The sequence below is a fragment of the Carcharhinus amblyrhynchos genome, chromosome 4 (assembly GCF_965287045.1).
Source record: "Carcharhinus amblyrhynchos chromosome 4, sCarAmb.v2.hapA, whole genome shotgun sequence".
Lineage (NCBI taxonomy): Eukaryota > Metazoa > Chordata > Chondrichthyes > Carcharhiniformes > Carcharhinidae > Carcharhinus > Carcharhinus amblyrhynchos.
The window spans coordinates 27,430,297-27,447,751 of NC_137327.1; the positions used below are offsets into that span (position 1 = coordinate 27,430,297).

Here is a 17,455-nt window from a genome sequence, read left to right on the forward strand (position 1 = left end):
GAAACAAAAACAGAAAATGCGGGAACATCTCAGCAGATTTGACAGCATCTGTGTAGAGAGAATAGAGCCAACATTTTGAATCTGGATGACCTGGCAGCCATCTTTCAAATTAATGGAAGGCAGAGGTCAGTTCGGAGTAGACGCAGAGGCCTGGCACCTGTGGCAGGCTGCCCCAAGGTTTAGCATTGTAGCACTTGAGGTGATGCTGGAGGCAGTATGAAGGAGGTGAGGGGGTCTTGTTCCAAGAGGCTGGCAAGGAGAAGGCCACTTAGCCAAACTAAAGATACCCACCAGATCACATATGTAGCACCTATATCGTTTGGAGATACAGTGTCACGAGGCGTTTAGTGATCTTCATTGTTCTAGCAAGGTGAGTGCAGCATAACAAACAAATGCAATGTGTGGTTTTCAGTGTGTGGATGTGCTGTCAGGTTTACAGCAACCAGCAAACACACTAACTGATCAGCCTGACGGAACAAGGTGCTTCTGAACATGCAAGAACTATGTGTCCATGATGATCACTCATCCATTAGCAAGATTCAAAGCCTTAGAACTACTGTTAGGATCTTTATAGAGACTGACAACTTTTAAAAAAAGATACTTCCCAGTGACTTAAAGGAATGGCACAACCAGACTTCAAGTTTTAAGACTTTCAAATAACTGAAAAGCCCCATTGACTAAATAATACCTAGTATTGTTACCTAATGCACTAAACTACACAAAAAAGACAAGGGCGGCACAGTGGTGGGCACTGCTGCCTCACAGAGCCAGGGACCTGGGTTTGATTCCAGCCTCGGGTCACTGTCCGTGCGGAGTTTGCATGTTCTCCCTCTGTCTGGTTTCCTCCAGGTGCTCCGGTTTCTCCCCACACTCCCAAGTGGGTTAGGTTGATTGGCCATGCTAAATGTAACAGGGGGATAAACAGGGTAAATATGTGGAGTTATGGGGATAGGGCCGGGGTGGGATTGTTTTTGGTGCAGGCTGGATGGGCCAAATGGCTTCTTTCTGCTCTGTAGGGCTTCTATGATTCATTCTATATTTCCCTTTAACTTTCAACATGATCAAAAACCACACTTACATTTTACTGCAACTCTCTACAGAACTTTAATTTTTACATGAGTCTAACATAATTCCCAGTTTCTAACTTGTTCATTTCTCCCTATTTTGTTGAGTTGTAACACCGAATGAGCATCAAAAAGCACTTCTCAAAGTTACAGAGAAATTCTGAAATGAATATCAGCAGTAAGACCTGCTCTGGGAATTCCTTCTTCCCACCTCCCCCTCCACCTAGTCACATTGGGCTGAATATTCTGGATTTCTTAGATTGATATGGGATGCATCCCTTTGACCAAAGAACAAAGTTTCCTCTTGCAGAATGGGGGATGTACTCTCCTCTCATAAGTGCAGTCTTTTGCCTCTTTGGCAGGCCTCTCTCTCTCTCTTCCTATCCAACACCCCACCTCACAAGGAGACAGGAGACTATGCTTGAGTGATTCAGAGACCAAGTGAATAGCGAATTTGGTTCTTATTGGAATTCAGTGCATGGGGGATAAAGCGATACTTTAAGTAATGTTTATTTCATCTCAATATAAGGTTTATTAAATAAAGACTAGTTGTGGCATGAATCAATTCCAGCCTCCCGGACTATCTGGACCCAGTACAGTTTGCCTATCACCACAAAGGGTCTGCAGCAGATACCCTGGCCCTACACTCAACCCTGGAACACTTAGATAACAAGGACACCGATATCAGATTCCTATTTATTGACTGCAGCTCAGCCTTCAACACTATTATTCCCACAAAACTCATTTTCAAACTCTATGATTGGGCCTCGGCACCTCCCTCTGCAACTGGATCCTGAACTTCCTAACTCCCACACCACAATCAGTAAGGATAGGCAACAACACCACCTCCACGATCAAGCTCAACACCGGTGCCCCACAAGGCTGTGTTCTCAGCACCCTATTATAGTCCTTATACACCTTTGACTGCGTGGTCAAAATCCCCTCCAATTCAATTTTCAAGTTTGCTGATGACACCACCGTAGTGCGTCAGGTCTCAGAGTACAAGAATGAGATAGAGAATCTGGTGAACTGGTGCGGCAACAATAATTTCTCCCTCAGTGTCAACAAAATGAAGGAGATTGTCATTGACTTCATTAGAACATACACCTGTGTTTATCAACAGGGACGAAGTAGAAAGGGCCGAGAGCTTCAGGTTTTTAAGTGTCCAGATCACCAACAACCTGACCTGGACACACCCCCCAAGCCAACATAGTTAGGAAAGCTCACCGATGTCTCTACTTTCTCAGAAGAGTGAGGAAATTTGGCATGTCAGCTACGACTCTCATCGACTTTTACTGATGCACCTTAAAAAACCTTATTTCTGGTTGTACCACAGCTTGGCACGGCTCCTGCTCTGCCCAAGACAGCAAGGAACTGCAAGAAGTCATGAATGTAGCCCAATCCATCATGCAAACCAGACTCCCATCCATTGACTCTGTCTACACTTCCCACTGCCTCAGCAAAGCGGCCAGCATAATTAACGGCCCCACATACTCCCGACATTCTCCCTTCTACCTTCTTCCATCGGGAAAAAGATACGAAAGTCTGAGGTCACGTACCAACCAACTCAAGATATGCTTCTTCCCTGCTGCTGTCAGACTTTTGAATTGATTTACCTTGCATTAAGTTGATCTTTCTCTACACCTTAGCTATGACTGTAACACTATATTCTGTATTCTCTTGTTTCTTTCTCAATGAAGGGCACGTTTTGTCTGTATAGCGTGCAAGAAACAACACTTTTCATTGTATATTAATACATGTGACAGTAATAAATCAAATAAAGACCAAGTAAAATTAACATAAATAAACCAACATAAAATAAAGTTAACATAAGTGAAGTCAAGACATGGCAGCATAATTTGGTCACTTGGATTGTATACCTTGTAGTACGTGGGAAGTTGTGAATGCCAGTGGTGACCTAGATGACAGCAAATGCATGAAGCTTCGGAACCTTGAGCTCCGGTTTTGGAACACAGGTGGCGACTGGGTGGTGGCGCATCCGTGCGAACGATATGCATAGCACATTCAGAGAGGTGGTAAAGCCACATGGACACAGAAAGAGAATGGGTGACTGCCAGATAGTCCAAAAGAAGAAAGCAGATAGTGCTTTAAGGTCCCATTCACTAATTGTTTTTTCATTATGGATAAGGGCATTGATTCCTGAGAGGGATGCAATCAGAGCCAAGTTAATGGCACCATGGCCAGCTCAGCTTTACAGGAGGGAAGGAGGAAGAGGAGAAGCATATAGGGGATTTGTTCATCAGAGGAACAGGCAGACATTTCTGTAGCCAAAGATGAGACTCCAGGATGGTCAAAGATATCATGGAGCAGACGTGGGAAATTCGCTTGGAGGTGGTTAAATAGCCAGAGGTTGTGGTCTATGTTGGTACCAACGACTTGGATAGGAAAGGAGATGAGGTCCTGAAAGCAGATTTCAGGGTGCCAGGAAGGAGATTGAGAAGCATAGAGACAGGAAAATTGAGTAATTGAACATATTGCTGAAAAAGACGCGGGTTGATGGGTTTTTGATAAGCGAGGGGATTAAGGGTTATGGGGAGAGGGCGGGAATGTGGAACTGAGCCACGACAGATTAGCCATGATCTTATTGAATGGCGGGGCAGGCTCGAAGGGCTAGATGGCCTACTCCTGCTCCTATTTCTTATGTTCTTATGTTCTTATGAAAGAGAGCATCAGATTTCTGAGGCACTGGAACCTGCACAATATGGATGGATTGTATCTTAGCAGGTCCAGCATTAACGTCCTTGCAGGACAGTTCACTAGTTCTGTTGGGAAGCGTTTAAACTCGCTGGCAAGGGCATGGAAACCTGAGAGAGACCAGATTCGAGGGAAGTAAAACTGGTAACAGGAAGTGGGAAACTAGAAAGCAAAAATAGAAGATAGATAAAGCATAGGCAAGCATTAAACAGAATTAAAGGCATTTTGTCTGAATGCACATTGCATTCACAAAGAAGTTTGATGATTTGAATTCACAAACTGAGATAAATGGCTATGATTTATTGTCTTTAGAGAGATGGGCTATAAGGTGACCAAGAATGGGAACTGAATATCCAAGGATAGGCAAAAACAAAAGGAGGAGGGATGACTCTAAAAAAACGATGAGAACAGTTTATTGGTAAGTTTTGAAGATCATCCATTTGGATGGAGATATGAAACAGCAAGGGGTAGCAAAAGTTAATGGGAGTTGTCTACGGGACCCCAAACAATATTGCTAATGTTGGGCACAGTATAAATCAGGAAATTAGAGAAGCGTATAACATGGATAATAGAGTAATAATGGGCAACTTCAACCTACACATTGATTGGGTAAACCAAATCAACATTAATGCTCTGGAGGAGGAATTCCTGGAGTGTGTACAAAATAGGTTTCTGAAGTAGTACATTAAGAATTGGTACAACTAGGAACTGAGCTATTTTGGATGTATTGTTATGTGAGAGAAAGAGCTAATTAATAACTTTGCTGTAAAGGAGCTTTTAGGAAACAGTACCATAAAATGATAGAATTTTGCATTGGAATGCTTTGAGAATATTACTTGTAGCATTGATAAAAGAGTACCAGTGGATGTGGTGGATTTGGATTTTCAGAAGGCTCATGATAAGGTCTTGCACAGGAAGTTAGTAAATAAAATTAGATGGCATGGGATTGGGGTAAATATACCAGCATGTATTGAGAGTTGGTTAGCAGACAGAAAAGCTGAGAGTAGGAATAATCAGATCATTTTCAGGATGGCAGGTTGTTACTATTGGGGTACTGCAAGGACCAGTACTAGGTCCACGGCTGTTTGGATGTGGGGAGCTAGTGTAATATTTTCAAGTTTGCTAATTACATCAAACTGGATCATAGAAACATAGAATGATAGCATCCCTATAGTGCAAAAGAAGGCCATTCAGCCCATCGAGCTTGCACTGGCAACAATCCCTTCCAGGTCCTATCCCTGTAATCCCTACCCACCTAATCCCCCTAGCACAAGGGGCAATTTAGTATGGCTAATCAACCTAACCCACACATCTTTGGACTGGCAATGTAAGTTGTGAAGCGAATGCAAGGAGGCTTCAAGAGGACTTGGACAGACTATGTGAATTCACTAGAACATGGCAGATGGAGCATCATGCAAATAAATGTGAAGTTATTCGCTTTGGTAGAAAAAACAGGAAGGCAGAACATTCCTTAAATGGTGGGAGGTTGAGAAGTGCAGATGTCCAAAGGAACCTGGGTGTCTTTGTTCACTGAATCACTAAAGGTTAGCATGCAGCTGCAGTTGCAGCAAGCAACTAGGAAGATAAATGCTATGTTAGCCTTCATCGCAAGGGGATTTGAGTATAGAACTAAAGATGTCTTGCTGCAGTTGTATGGAGCCTTGGTGAGATCTGACCCGGAGTATCGTGGATAGCTTTGGGCCTCAAGGCTGGAATTGAACCTTGGTGAAAGCAAAATACTGTGGATGCTGGAAATATGGTGGCACAGTGGTTAGCACTGCTGCCTCACAGCGCTAGGGATCCAGGTTCAATTCTGGCCTCAGGAAACTGTGTGGAGTTTACACATTCTCCCTGTGTGTGCGTGGGTTTCCTCCAGGTGATCTGGTTTCCTCCCACACTCCAAAGGTGTGCAAGATGATTGACCATGTTAAATTGCCCCCTAATGTCAGGGGGATTAGAGGGTAAATAGGTGGTGTCATGGGGATAGGACAGAACTTGGATGGGATTGTTGGTGCAGACTTGATGGACCAAATCATCTCCTTCTGCACTGTAGATTCTATGATTTTATGGAATACAAACAGAAAATGCTGGAAAATCTCAGCAGGTCTGACAACAACTGTGAGGAGAGAATAGAGCCAACGTTTCTAGTCTAGAGGACCCTTTGTCAGAGTTGAAGCAGGGTCTCTAGCACTGTGAAGGCAGCAATGCTAACCACTTTGCCGAAGATTCAACCAGACTCAAAATGTTGGCTCTATTCTCTCTCCACAGATGCTGTCAGACCTGCGGAGACTTTCCAGCATTCTCTGTTCTTGCTTCAGATTCCAGCATCCGCAGTATTTTGTTTTTAATGTTAGTACATACAGTTAATTTTTATTCAATGTCCAGTTGAAGGAAATTCAATGATGAAAGCTGCAATGTGGCCACTGGCCAGTTAGCGGCGCTGTGGAGAGTGCGGGGCCCAAAGCCGCAGGAGGATTGTATCTGCGCATGCTTGATATTTCTATTGTTTCTCGACAGAATTGGCCAGTCGTGGGCCGTGCTGGCGGTTGGATTTACAAACATGAGTGTTTGACGCCGCGCGAGCGTCTTGGAGCCGCCTGCGTGTGACCCGGATTTATTTATGTGTGTGTGTTGAGGGCCTGAGCGCACGTGGTGAACACGCTGTGGCCAGCAGTGAGAGGACTTGGGAGGGTGGCACCATGGGCAAAAAGAATAAAAAGGACAAGAAGGGAAAGGGAGCTGAAAAAACGGCGACCAAAATGGAGAAAAAAGTCTCCAGACGGTCGAAGAAGGAGGAGGTGAGGAAGGAGATTGGGAGAGAAAGAGAGCTTGAGTTATATGGAGACTGTCATTATGTCCCTGATTTCAGGCCTCAGATTCTGCTGGGGAGGGTGGGGGTGAGGCAATAATAGTTATAAAAATTTATTTTCTTCAGGATTTCTTAATTTTAACAGTTATGAGGGGCGTGGTGGAGGTGGTAGGTGGAATAAAGGCTTATTCTAGGGAATCACATTTCTATCAGTCTAATGTGGCTCTGCTGACATTTATTTTATAATATATACATACTTAAATCAACTTATTGCCTTCACAACACTTCTTCCTATGGCTGTCTGTGTCCCAATAAAATAAACCCACAAGTGCCAGTTTGTAATAAGTGCCTTATTACAAACCTCCCCTTTTGATGTCCTCCCACCCCCTCTTTCTTTCCCTGCCTCAGTTATTACTTAAAAACCTGTTACATCTCTTTTGACAGTTCTGACCAAAGGTCATCAACTTGAAACATTGACTTTGTTTCTCGCTCTGCAGATGCTCTCAGACGTGCTGAGTATTTCCCACATGTTCTGTTTTACATGCAATCATATGGCAGTTTTCAAGACAGGAGGATGTCCCAAAATGTTTTACAGTTAACTGTGTGCTCTTTTTGATGTGTAGTGGTTTATGTTGCAATGTGGCATTCAATGTGGGCACAGCCAGGTAATCCCACAAATCACAATGAGATTATCATCAGATAGTTTGTTTTGCTGATGGTGGAGGAGCAGATATTGAGCAGATACAGAGGTGGACACTATTGCTCTTCAAAATGATGCCATGGGATCGTTCATGCCAACCTAAGAGAGCAGATGCTTCATCAGTACTGAACTCAGCTGACAGCTTGGATTATGTGCCGAAGTCCCTGAAGTGGAATTTGAAACCACAACCCTTCTGTCTCAGCCAAAAATGCTACCTCTGAGCCAAGGGCTGACGCCTCATGCTGTAGTCACTTACTGGGAGTGAGGTACTGGAGGAACTGTAATAGGAGGAAACTCATGTTGAGTCAATCCAGAATAAATCGGAATTCTGTTGCACTGTTTGTTTCTTTATTGTATTTTAATTTTTATAATATTGTTGGTGTTCAAACATATTGTAGGTTATTGTTGAAGTTCTGAAAAGAGAGTTTGCTAAAGATATTCTGTTTGCTGTTCTCAGGAAGATCTAGAAACACTAATAGCTGAATTCAGGCAACTTGATGCAAAAAAGAGCCAAGTAACAGAGGTGGCCTGTTCTCTTCCTTTGCCACGGTAAGTAGTGGAAAGAGAAAAGTTATGTTCTTTGATTCCACTGACTGTTTTATACTTCAGATTAGCCTTTGTGTCACTTTTTTTTCCTTTTTTTGATCAAATTACTCAGGTCAAAGTACTACAACACCATTTTTCTATAAAATAGTTACAAATAAAACAAGGAAGGACGAAGAAAAGGTGATTGAGCTCACTGTCTTTCTGGTCTTGTTTCAGAACCTGATTTGACTATAAAGGAAAGACTGAGCATAAAGAAGTACTTTCAGTACATACTGAAAAAAAACTTCAAATAATTACCTGGAAGGACATAAAATCCTATATTTTACAGCACAGTAATAGATTATTTGGCGCTCCACACCTGTGCTGCCTCTCTGAAGATCCTAACCCTCTCATCTTTCTTGTCAAATTTTTCTTTTTAAAAGGTATGATTTTGTGTCACATCAGTGTTCCTGGTGGCATGTTGCAAACCTGAAAGGCCCTTTATGGAGCATATTCCTTTTAACTGTCTTCGTTTTTATGTTCCTCCTTAAAACTTATCCCATATAATTATCAAGCCACTCAACAGAACCATAGAACCATCAAAATAGGACCATAGAACTCAAACCGTGCAGAAAGATGCCATTTTGCCTATCTAGTCTGCACTGACTTTCTGAAAGAGCATCCCATCCAGGCCCTCTCCTCCATCCTATCCCTGTAACCTTGCTCAATAGAATCTCCTTGCCTAACTCAATTAATGAATTTGAATTTTAAGAAGTTACATAGGATCCACAGCACAGAGTCGAGCAATTTGGCTGCACTGTCTATGCTGCTCCTTATATTCAACATTACCTTTTCCCAACCTCATTTATGCATTAAGTTTCCTTCCAAGAGATCCAGAAGTACAAGTTCATAGCTCCTTAAAAGTGGAGTCACTGGTGGACAGGGTAGTGAAGAAGGCATTCAGCATGCTTGATTTCGTTGGCCAGAACGCTGAATACAGGAGTTGGGATATCTTGTTGAAGTTGTACAAGACATTGGAAAAGCCACACTTGGAATACTGTGTACAGTTCTGGACACCCTATTATAGAAAAGATATTATTAAACTAGAAAGAGTGCAGAAAAAATTTATTAGGATGTTACCAGGGCTCGATGGTTTAAGTTATAAGGAGAGGCTAGATAGACTAGGACTTTTTCCCTGGAGTGTAAGAGGCTTAAGGGTGATAACATAAGAACATAAGAAATAGGAGCAGGAGTAGGCCATCTCGCCCTTCGAGCCTGCCCTGCCATTCAATAAGATCATAGCTGATCTGTCGTGGCTCAGTTCCACATTCCCGCCCTCTCCCCATAACCCTTAATCCCCCCTCTTATCAAAAACCCATCAACCCGCGTCTTAAAAATATTTAGCGAGGTAGCCTCCACCACTTCAACGGGCAGAGAATTCCAGAGATTCACCACCCTTTGAGTGAAGAAGTTCTTCCTCAACTCTGTTCTAAACCGCCGCCCCCCTTTATCTTGAGGCTGTGCCCCCTAGTCCTACTGTCCTTTCTGAGCGGGAAGATTCTCTCCACCTCTATCCTATCCATCCCATTCATCATCTTATATGTCTCAATGAGATCTCCCCTCATTCTTCTAAACTCTAACGAGTACAAGCCTAGTTTATTCAGCCTCTCCTCATAGCTCAACTCCGGCATCAGCCTAGTAAACCTCCTCTGCACTCCCTCCAAGGCCAAAATATCCTTGCGTAAGTACGGCGCCCGAAACTGCACACAGTACTCCAGCTGCAGCCTCACCAATGCCCTATATAGCCGCAGCAAGACCTCCCTACTTTTATATTCAATCCCCCTTGCTATGAAGGCCAGCATCCCATTCGCCTTCCTGACCACCTGCTGCACCTGCAGGCTGGGTTTTTGCGACTCATGTACAAGGACCCCGAGGTCCCTCTGCACTGTCGCTTGCTGCAGTTTTTCGCCACGTAAGTAATAATCCTTCCTACCATTATTCCTACCAAAGAGGACCACCTCGCACTTGCCAACATTAAATTCCATTTGCCAGTTCCTGGCCCATTCGCCCAGCCTATCTAGATCCTTCTGCAGACTCTCCACACCCTCCGCGCAATTTGCCGTTCCACCAATCTTGGTGTCATCGGCAAATTTCGACACCATACACTCGGTTCCCTCCTCCAGATCATCTATATAAATGGTAAATAGCTGAGGCCCCAGCACCGACCCCTGGGGCACTCCACTAGTCACCAACCGCCAATCCGAATAGCACCCATTGACCCCCACTCTCTGCCTCCTATTTGACAACCAGTCCTCTATCCACGCTAACACCCTACCCCCAACTCCATGTCCCCTGACCTTCTGCAATAACCTCTTGTGAGGTACCTTGTCAAACGCCTTCTGAAAATCAAGAAAGACCACATCCACCGGCTCTCCTCTATCCACTGCCCTAGACACACCCTCATAGAACTCCAGTAAATTTGTCAGACACTTCTTCCCCTTAACGAAACCGTGCTGCGTCTGCTCTATCAAGCAATTCCCCTCAAGATGCCTCGCTATTTCCTCCTTGATGACGGATTCTAACATTTTACCTACAACAGACGTTAAACTAACTGGCCTATAATTCCCTGCCTTTTGCCTGGCACCCTTCTTAAACAACGGCGTAACATTAGCCGCTTTCCAATCTTCCGGCACTTCCCCGGAATCCAGCGACGTTTGGAAAATAACCACCAAGGCATCCACTATCACCTCCGCCATTTCTTTCAGAACCCTTGGATGCATTCCATCCGGTCCTGGGGACTTGTCCACAATCAGTCCCTCCAGTCTGTCGAGCACCGCCTCTCTAGTAACAATAATGTCATTGAGACCCTCCAGTCCTACCACCTTTCCATCTCTAACACCCGGCAAATTATTCACGTCGTCCTCCGTGAAGACCGAAACAAAAAAGTTATTCAAGACCTCAGCCATTTCCCCATCCCCTACCACTAAGTCCCCCTTCTCATCCTCTAAGGGTCCAACGTTCACCCTAGCCAGCCTCTTCCTTTTTAGATATTTATAAAAACTCTTGCTATCCTTTTTTATATTAAGCACTAGCCCAGCTTCATAGTTTCTCCTACCCTTCTTTATCAAATTCTTTGTCAATCTTTGTTGACATTTAAACCTCTCCCAATCCTTTTCTCGCCCACTACTCTTAGCTATTCTAAACGTCTCCGCTTTTAATTTAACACTTTCCTTCACCACCTTCGTTATCCACGGCTTACTACCTCTCCTCCTACGATCCTTTTTGACCATCGGAATAAATTTCTGCTGAGCACCAAGAAAGATCTCCTTAAAGATCCTCCACTGCTCCTCAGCAGACCTACTCTTATAGAGGTCTAAAAAAAATGAGGAGCGTAAGTAAGATAGATCATCAACATCTTTTCCTGAAGGTAGGGGGGTTCTAAAATTAGAGGGCAAAGGTTTAAGATGAGAGAGGAGAGATACAAAAGGCTCCAGAGGGGCAATTTTTCTACACACAGGTGAGTGCCTGGAACAAGCTGCCGGAGTTAGCAATAGAGGCATGTACAATCTTGTCTTTTAGAAAGCATTTAGACACTTACATGGATAAGATAGGTATAGAGACATATGGGATAAATGTGGGCAATTGGGACCAGCTTAGTGGTAAAAACTGGGTAGTATGGACATGTTGGGCCAAAGGATCTGTTTCCATTATGTAAACGTCTGACTCTGTGACTCAAAGTCAGGATGGTGTGTGAATTGGACGAGAATTTAAAGATGGTTATGCTTCCATGCATCTGCTGCCCTTGTCCTTTTAAGTGGTAGAGGTCGCAGGTTTGGAAGATGCAGTCAAAGGAACCTTGCTGAGTAGCTGCAGTGCATCTTGTAGATGATGCACATTGCTGCCACTGTGCCCTAGTGGTAGAGACTGAATGTTTAAGTTGGGAATGGGGTACCACTCAACCAGGCCGCTTTGTCCTTGTTGGTGTTATTCCAGGCAAGTGGACAGTATTCCATTACATTCCTGACCTGTGTCTTGTTGATGGTGATCAGGAGTTGGGGAGTCAGGAGGTGAATTACTTTCTGCCGACTTCCCAGCCTCTCACCTGCTGTTGTAGCCACGGTATTTATATTCCTGGTCTAATTCAGTTACTAGTGGGGGATTCAGGATTGTAATGCCATTGAATATGAAGAGGAGATGGTTAGATTCTCTCTTGGAGATGATCATTGCCTGGCAGTTGTGTGCTGGAAATGTTACTTGCCATTTATCAGCCCAAGTTTGCATATGCATTTGGTCTTGATGCATTTGGATACAGATTGCTTTGGTATCTGAGGAGTTGTGAATGGTGTTGAACATTGTGCTGTCATCCTTGAACATCCCCATTTCTGACCTTATGGACGAAAGGTGATTGATGAAGCAGCTGAAGATGGTTGGGCCTGAGGAATTCCTGTAGCAAGTCCAGGGACTGAGATGATTGATCTGCAACCATTTTCCTTAGCGCTAGATATGAATCCAACCAATCCCATTGATTTCAGTTTTATTAGGGCCCTTTGGTGCCACGCTTGGTCAAATGCTGTCAAAGGCAGTCATTCTCATCTCACATGTTCAGTTCAGCTCTTTTGTCCATGTTTGGATCAAGACTGTAACAAGGTCAGGAATTGACTGACCCTGGTGGAACCCAAACTCAGCATCAGTGAGCAGCTTTTACTGAGTAAGTGCTGCTTGATAGCACTGCCCACAATACCTTTTGTTGAGGTTGAGAGTAGACTGATTGATTGGGTTGGATTTTTCCTGTTTTTTGTGAGCAGGACATATCTGGGCATTTTTCCACATTGTGAAGTGAAAGCCAAATGCTGTAGCTGTACTGGAGCAGCTTTGCTCGGGGCCTGGCCAGTTCTCGAGTACAAGTCTTCAGTCCTATTGCCTTATTATTTCAGTTATGTCTGTTATAACTGACTTAGTTTGATTAGTTTATGGTCCTAAATAAACAAATTGCTTGTCTTTGGAGCAGTTTGGATAATTGATCTGTGTTACATATTGTGATGGTATACCTGTCTTTAACGGCTACCCAAAATAGACGCCACACCATTCCCCAACATTAGTATCTGTTATTTTAAAAACTTGCATATTTGTTTTATTATTGTTAACTTAACATTTAAATTTTTTTTCTGACAGGTTGAATGCATCATTGTCATCTTACCCTGAGAAAGATGAATTAATTCTCTTTGGGGGTGAATATTTCAATGGCCAAAAGGTAAAGTATTCACTGTTATACAATGGTATAACTTTGAGGCTTGCTTTGGTCGATCAGTAAGAAAGAAAAGATCTTGTATTTACATAACCCTTTTCAGGGCTTCAGATTATCCCAAAGTAATCTATAGCCAAAGAAATACACTTGAAAGTGCAGTTGCATTGTACTTTAGGCAAACGTGGTGGTCAGTTGCACACAATGAAGTTCTACAACCACTAATGAGATGTCTGACCAAATAATGTTTTACTGATGTTGCCAAAGGAATGAATTTTGATTAGGAAACCAGGTGAATCCATTCTTTGAATATTTCAACGGGATTTCAGCCTTAATGTTGCGTATGAGGGGTAGCACCTCTGAAAATGCAACTGTGCCTCAGTACTGTATGGAACTCAATCTAAGTGACTAGAGTGAAGCTTGAACTCATAACTTTTTGTCTCAGAGGCAAGAATACTACCACTGAACAGTGGCATGGGATTGTAGTCATCGAACCACAGAATCTGACAGTGCAGGAGGAGGCTATTTGGCTCATTTGGTCTGCACTGACCCCAATCCACCCAGGCCCTATCCCCATAACTCCATGCATTTACCCTAGCTAGTCCCCCGACACTGAGGCAATTTAGCATGGCCAATTCATCTAACCCGCATATTAGATTAAATCGTTCTCGAGTTGATGAGTGCGCAATGACTAGCTTTTTCTATCAATACAAAATAATAAATAACTTGTAAGAAGTACTCAAAGTATAGTTCATCCTAAAGAGTGAAGAATTAATGTGTTTTGGATAACTCACAATACTGTCTTACTACATAAATGACAAGTCATTTCGTTTCAAAATAATAAATTGTGTGGAATACTTTTAGATGTGATAAAGCAGGATATTAGTGCATGTATTATGACTACAGGTGTATAATATTTGGGCAATTCCACAAAAATACGTGGGCATCTTGCCCAGCTGACATTTGAAGTTGTCACAAGTGATGGGAGTCTCAAAAAAGATTTACTTTTTAAGTGGTCTACAAAAGATGAGCCAAGACTTACAGTTAGTGATTTCAGCTTGTAGTTCTGCTGACAGAGGTTGAAGCAGCAGTCTTCAAAGAGCCTCTCACGCTGAACCATATCTGATAGTGAGATGGAGATAGATCAGATGAGTAACTCATTTAAATTTTGTGATGCAAGGTGTACAGTTAGTAATATATAAATGATTGAAGTGTAACCCAAATACCTAGACATTAAAGAAAGAAGAAACTATTTAAAGCATTTATCGCACTCTTCATGACTTCAAGACATCCCAACACGTTATATCAGTGATGTACTTTTGAAGCATAGTCACTAATGTAATGTAGGTATAAATAATGTGTTTCAGGGATGATTTGGAATATATTGTTTTCTGGGATGGGAAAGAACAGAATGTAAGATTGATATAAGGGGTTAGTTATAAACTTGACTTAGCAAAGTTAACTAAGTAGTCCTACAATTGAATTTTGAGGGAGGTGGGAAGACAATCTGTTCTGTTGAATGGTATTTTCATGTGAATATACGAAAAACGATGGGCAGGGGAAATCTGGTGTTCCATATAATGATGATGTCTTGTGCTTCAGATAAGGTGCACATTGAGAATCCAGTTCTGCCTCTTCTACTGTTCATATGCTGCTGAACCCCATCCATGTATTTGTTATTTGAGATTACACTATTTTGATGCTTTCCTGGCCCCCCCATCTGCTGCCTATAAATTTAAACTCATCTGCCTTTATCCTAAATCACATTAATCCTAGTCACCAATCACCCCCATGTCCTTAGACCTACAGTAGCTCCTATCCAGCAAAGTCATGTTTTAAGATTACTCATTCTTATATTCATCCACTGGTTCCTTACAACCAAGCTTTCAACACCTGAAATCTCAACTGGAATTTTGTCCTAGACATTTCCTCTCTTTAAGGTTCCTTAGAATCTACCTCTGGGACCAGCATTTTAGTCACTTGTTTTAATTATCCTTCTTTGGATTGGTGTCAATCTTGTTCTTTTACATTCATGTGAAATGCTATGTAAATTCAGTTTTTGATAATAAATTCTAGCATCAAAATTGAATGTTTCATGGCCCTTGAAAATTTTTTTAAAAAAGGAATGAGGAGATCTACCTGTTGCAGATCTGTCTGCCAGTGGTGGTGTTGGTGGATTGCTGCACAGTCTGCTTTTCACATTGAGTGCACCATCCATGGTGTTGTGTGATACTAATACAGTGCCTAAATCAGATAGATTAAGAGCAGCTCTGAGATCTAAAAACTGAATATCCAAGAGGCACTGTGGACTATTGGTGACAACAGAATTGTATATCACCACAGTGTAACCACAAAACCAGGCATAACCGTAATTTCTTCATCACCATCAAGTCAGATATCGAACCCTGGATCAAAATGGGGTGTAATAGAACACGAGGAAGAGCAACGAGGGCAACATGTGAAAATGAGCTGCCCAACCTGTGAACAAAGAACAAAGAACAACACAGCACGGGAAACAGGCCCTTCGGCCCAACGAGCCCGCGCCGCCGTCCCACTGTCTCAGTGACCTATTCATGATTTTAGTCTACGCCTAATGTGCGAGGATCAGGGAGGTCCAATATAGGGACAATTTAGTACCCAATCAATCAGCCTAAAAGCACATCTTTGGGATGTGGGAGGAAACCGGAGTACCCGGAGGAAACCCACGCAACCACGGGGAGAACGTGCAAACTCCCACAGACACAGGCCCAAATCCATGTGTCTGCACAGCAACAGAGATAGTCTCTGAGCTGTCATGTTGCCCTCGAGATGGTCCAGTTTAAGCACACTAATGACATGAAGCAATAGGCAACTCCCGAAGCAACGTCCAAGAGCAGCCCACTACAACCTGCCGCATGCATGCCCCTTGCTGGACTTAAATGCCTGTGGAGACAAAAAATTCATTATTAAACAGGCAAAGACTGTAACATCCCTGAGGCAAAAACGTAATCCCAAGCCTACAATGTTTAGTAAAAGCTGTAACAGAAAATGATATGCAAGCAGGTTATCAAATACAACAGAATGGAGTGATCCCATAAACTCTTCAGAACTCTGCAGTCCTGCCAAATCCAATCTGAATGTTTGAGTACAATTCAGCAATTAACTAGAGGAAGAGGCTTCCTGTCTTGAGCGATTTTTTTTTTAAAGCTTCAGCATGTAAATCCAAAAGACAAGGCTAAGGTGTATGCAACCATGCTCAGCTAGGCCTAGGGTGGATGATCTTTCTCTCTGCTCTGGAGGTCCCCACTACAGCAGATGTCGATTCTGAAGAGGATAATGGATTGCATTCTCAAATATTGCAAAATAGCCTTTGCATCTGGAAACTTTATGATGAATTGATGTTGGCAGAGGGGAGCATTTTGACGTCAGTTTGAGTCATTGGGTGGGATTTTACAGCCTCGTTCATCCCAAAACCGTAAAATCCCGCTCAAGGTCAATGGACCTTTTAATGGTCTACCCCTTGCCTACTCCGATTCCTGTAGCCGGCAGACGGTAAAATTCCGGCCATTTTATCTCACTTAGAAGAACTTCCAAGTGGCAGGTTGCATTTGTCATGTGCCATAGGGAACTGTCAAGTGGCTTTACTATAACCTTTTCTGAATTTTCACCCTCTGTGAATTTCTCGTTTGTGATCTCATTGTAGAATTTGTAAAACTGATGGCTGATCTAAACTCATCAGTTTCCTGCCAATTGGGTTAGGTTTAAATTAGCCCAAAGTATTCGTTTAGATTGAGAGACAATTAAGAGTATATCTGTTAAGCTGTTCTGCACTCAGAAACCAAAGAGCTGTCTCTGTCTTGTTCAATTGGAAATGTTCCATTGTGGAATATATATATATATGTGTGATGATACTCTTGCTAATCTTTTCCTACTATTACAGACTTTTCTCTACAATGAACTATATTTCTACAACATTAAGAAGAACTCGTGGACGAAACTGGAAATCCCAAATCCACCAGCTCCTCGCTCTGCCCATCAGGTAAAGAAGTGTAGACAGTAAGACAGCAAGGGTGTTGTTTATTTCCCTTAGAGATTTGGACCTTCTAGCAGTAATGAAGGTATGCAAGCAAATTGCTGATCATGCATAATATTTATCAGTCAAAAGATGAAGTATTTATTTTTATCAAAGTGGGGACTCCAAGCAATTTTTTTCATTTGCTTTCATTTCAGCTTGTTCCAGTAATTGTGGGTCTGACAATTATATGTCAACTTGATCCCAAGAAATATTTTGAAAAATATTAGGGGCAAATCCTCACATTTTCAGAAAATGAAAGTGTGAAAAGTTACGTTTGTCTGGTGCACTTGGGTTTTATCATTCACCTCTCAACCAAAAAAGACCTTTTGCTTCTCATTCTGAATAT

At 42.6% G+C, this 17,455-nt stretch overlaps 1 protein-coding gene across 1 annotated transcript in view; it reads left to right on the forward strand.

The window, feature by feature from the left end:
* Positions 1-6,429: 6,429 nt before the first annotated feature.
* The window catches only part of klhdc4 (kelch domain containing 4), a 60,248-nt gene continuing 49,222 nt past the window's right edge, over positions 6,430-17,455 (forward strand). The window contains exons 1-4 of the mRNA XM_080186888.1: positions 6,430-6,577; positions 7,746-7,837; positions 12,986-13,064; positions 16,975-17,073. Of these exons, the coding sequence (XP_080043014.1) occupies positions 6,479-6,577; positions 7,746-7,837; positions 12,986-13,064; positions 16,975-17,073 (369 nt within the window). The 5' untranslated portion in view covers positions 6,430-6,478. The remainder of the gene's footprint in view (positions 6,578-7,745; positions 7,838-12,985; positions 13,065-16,974; positions 17,074-17,455) is intronic.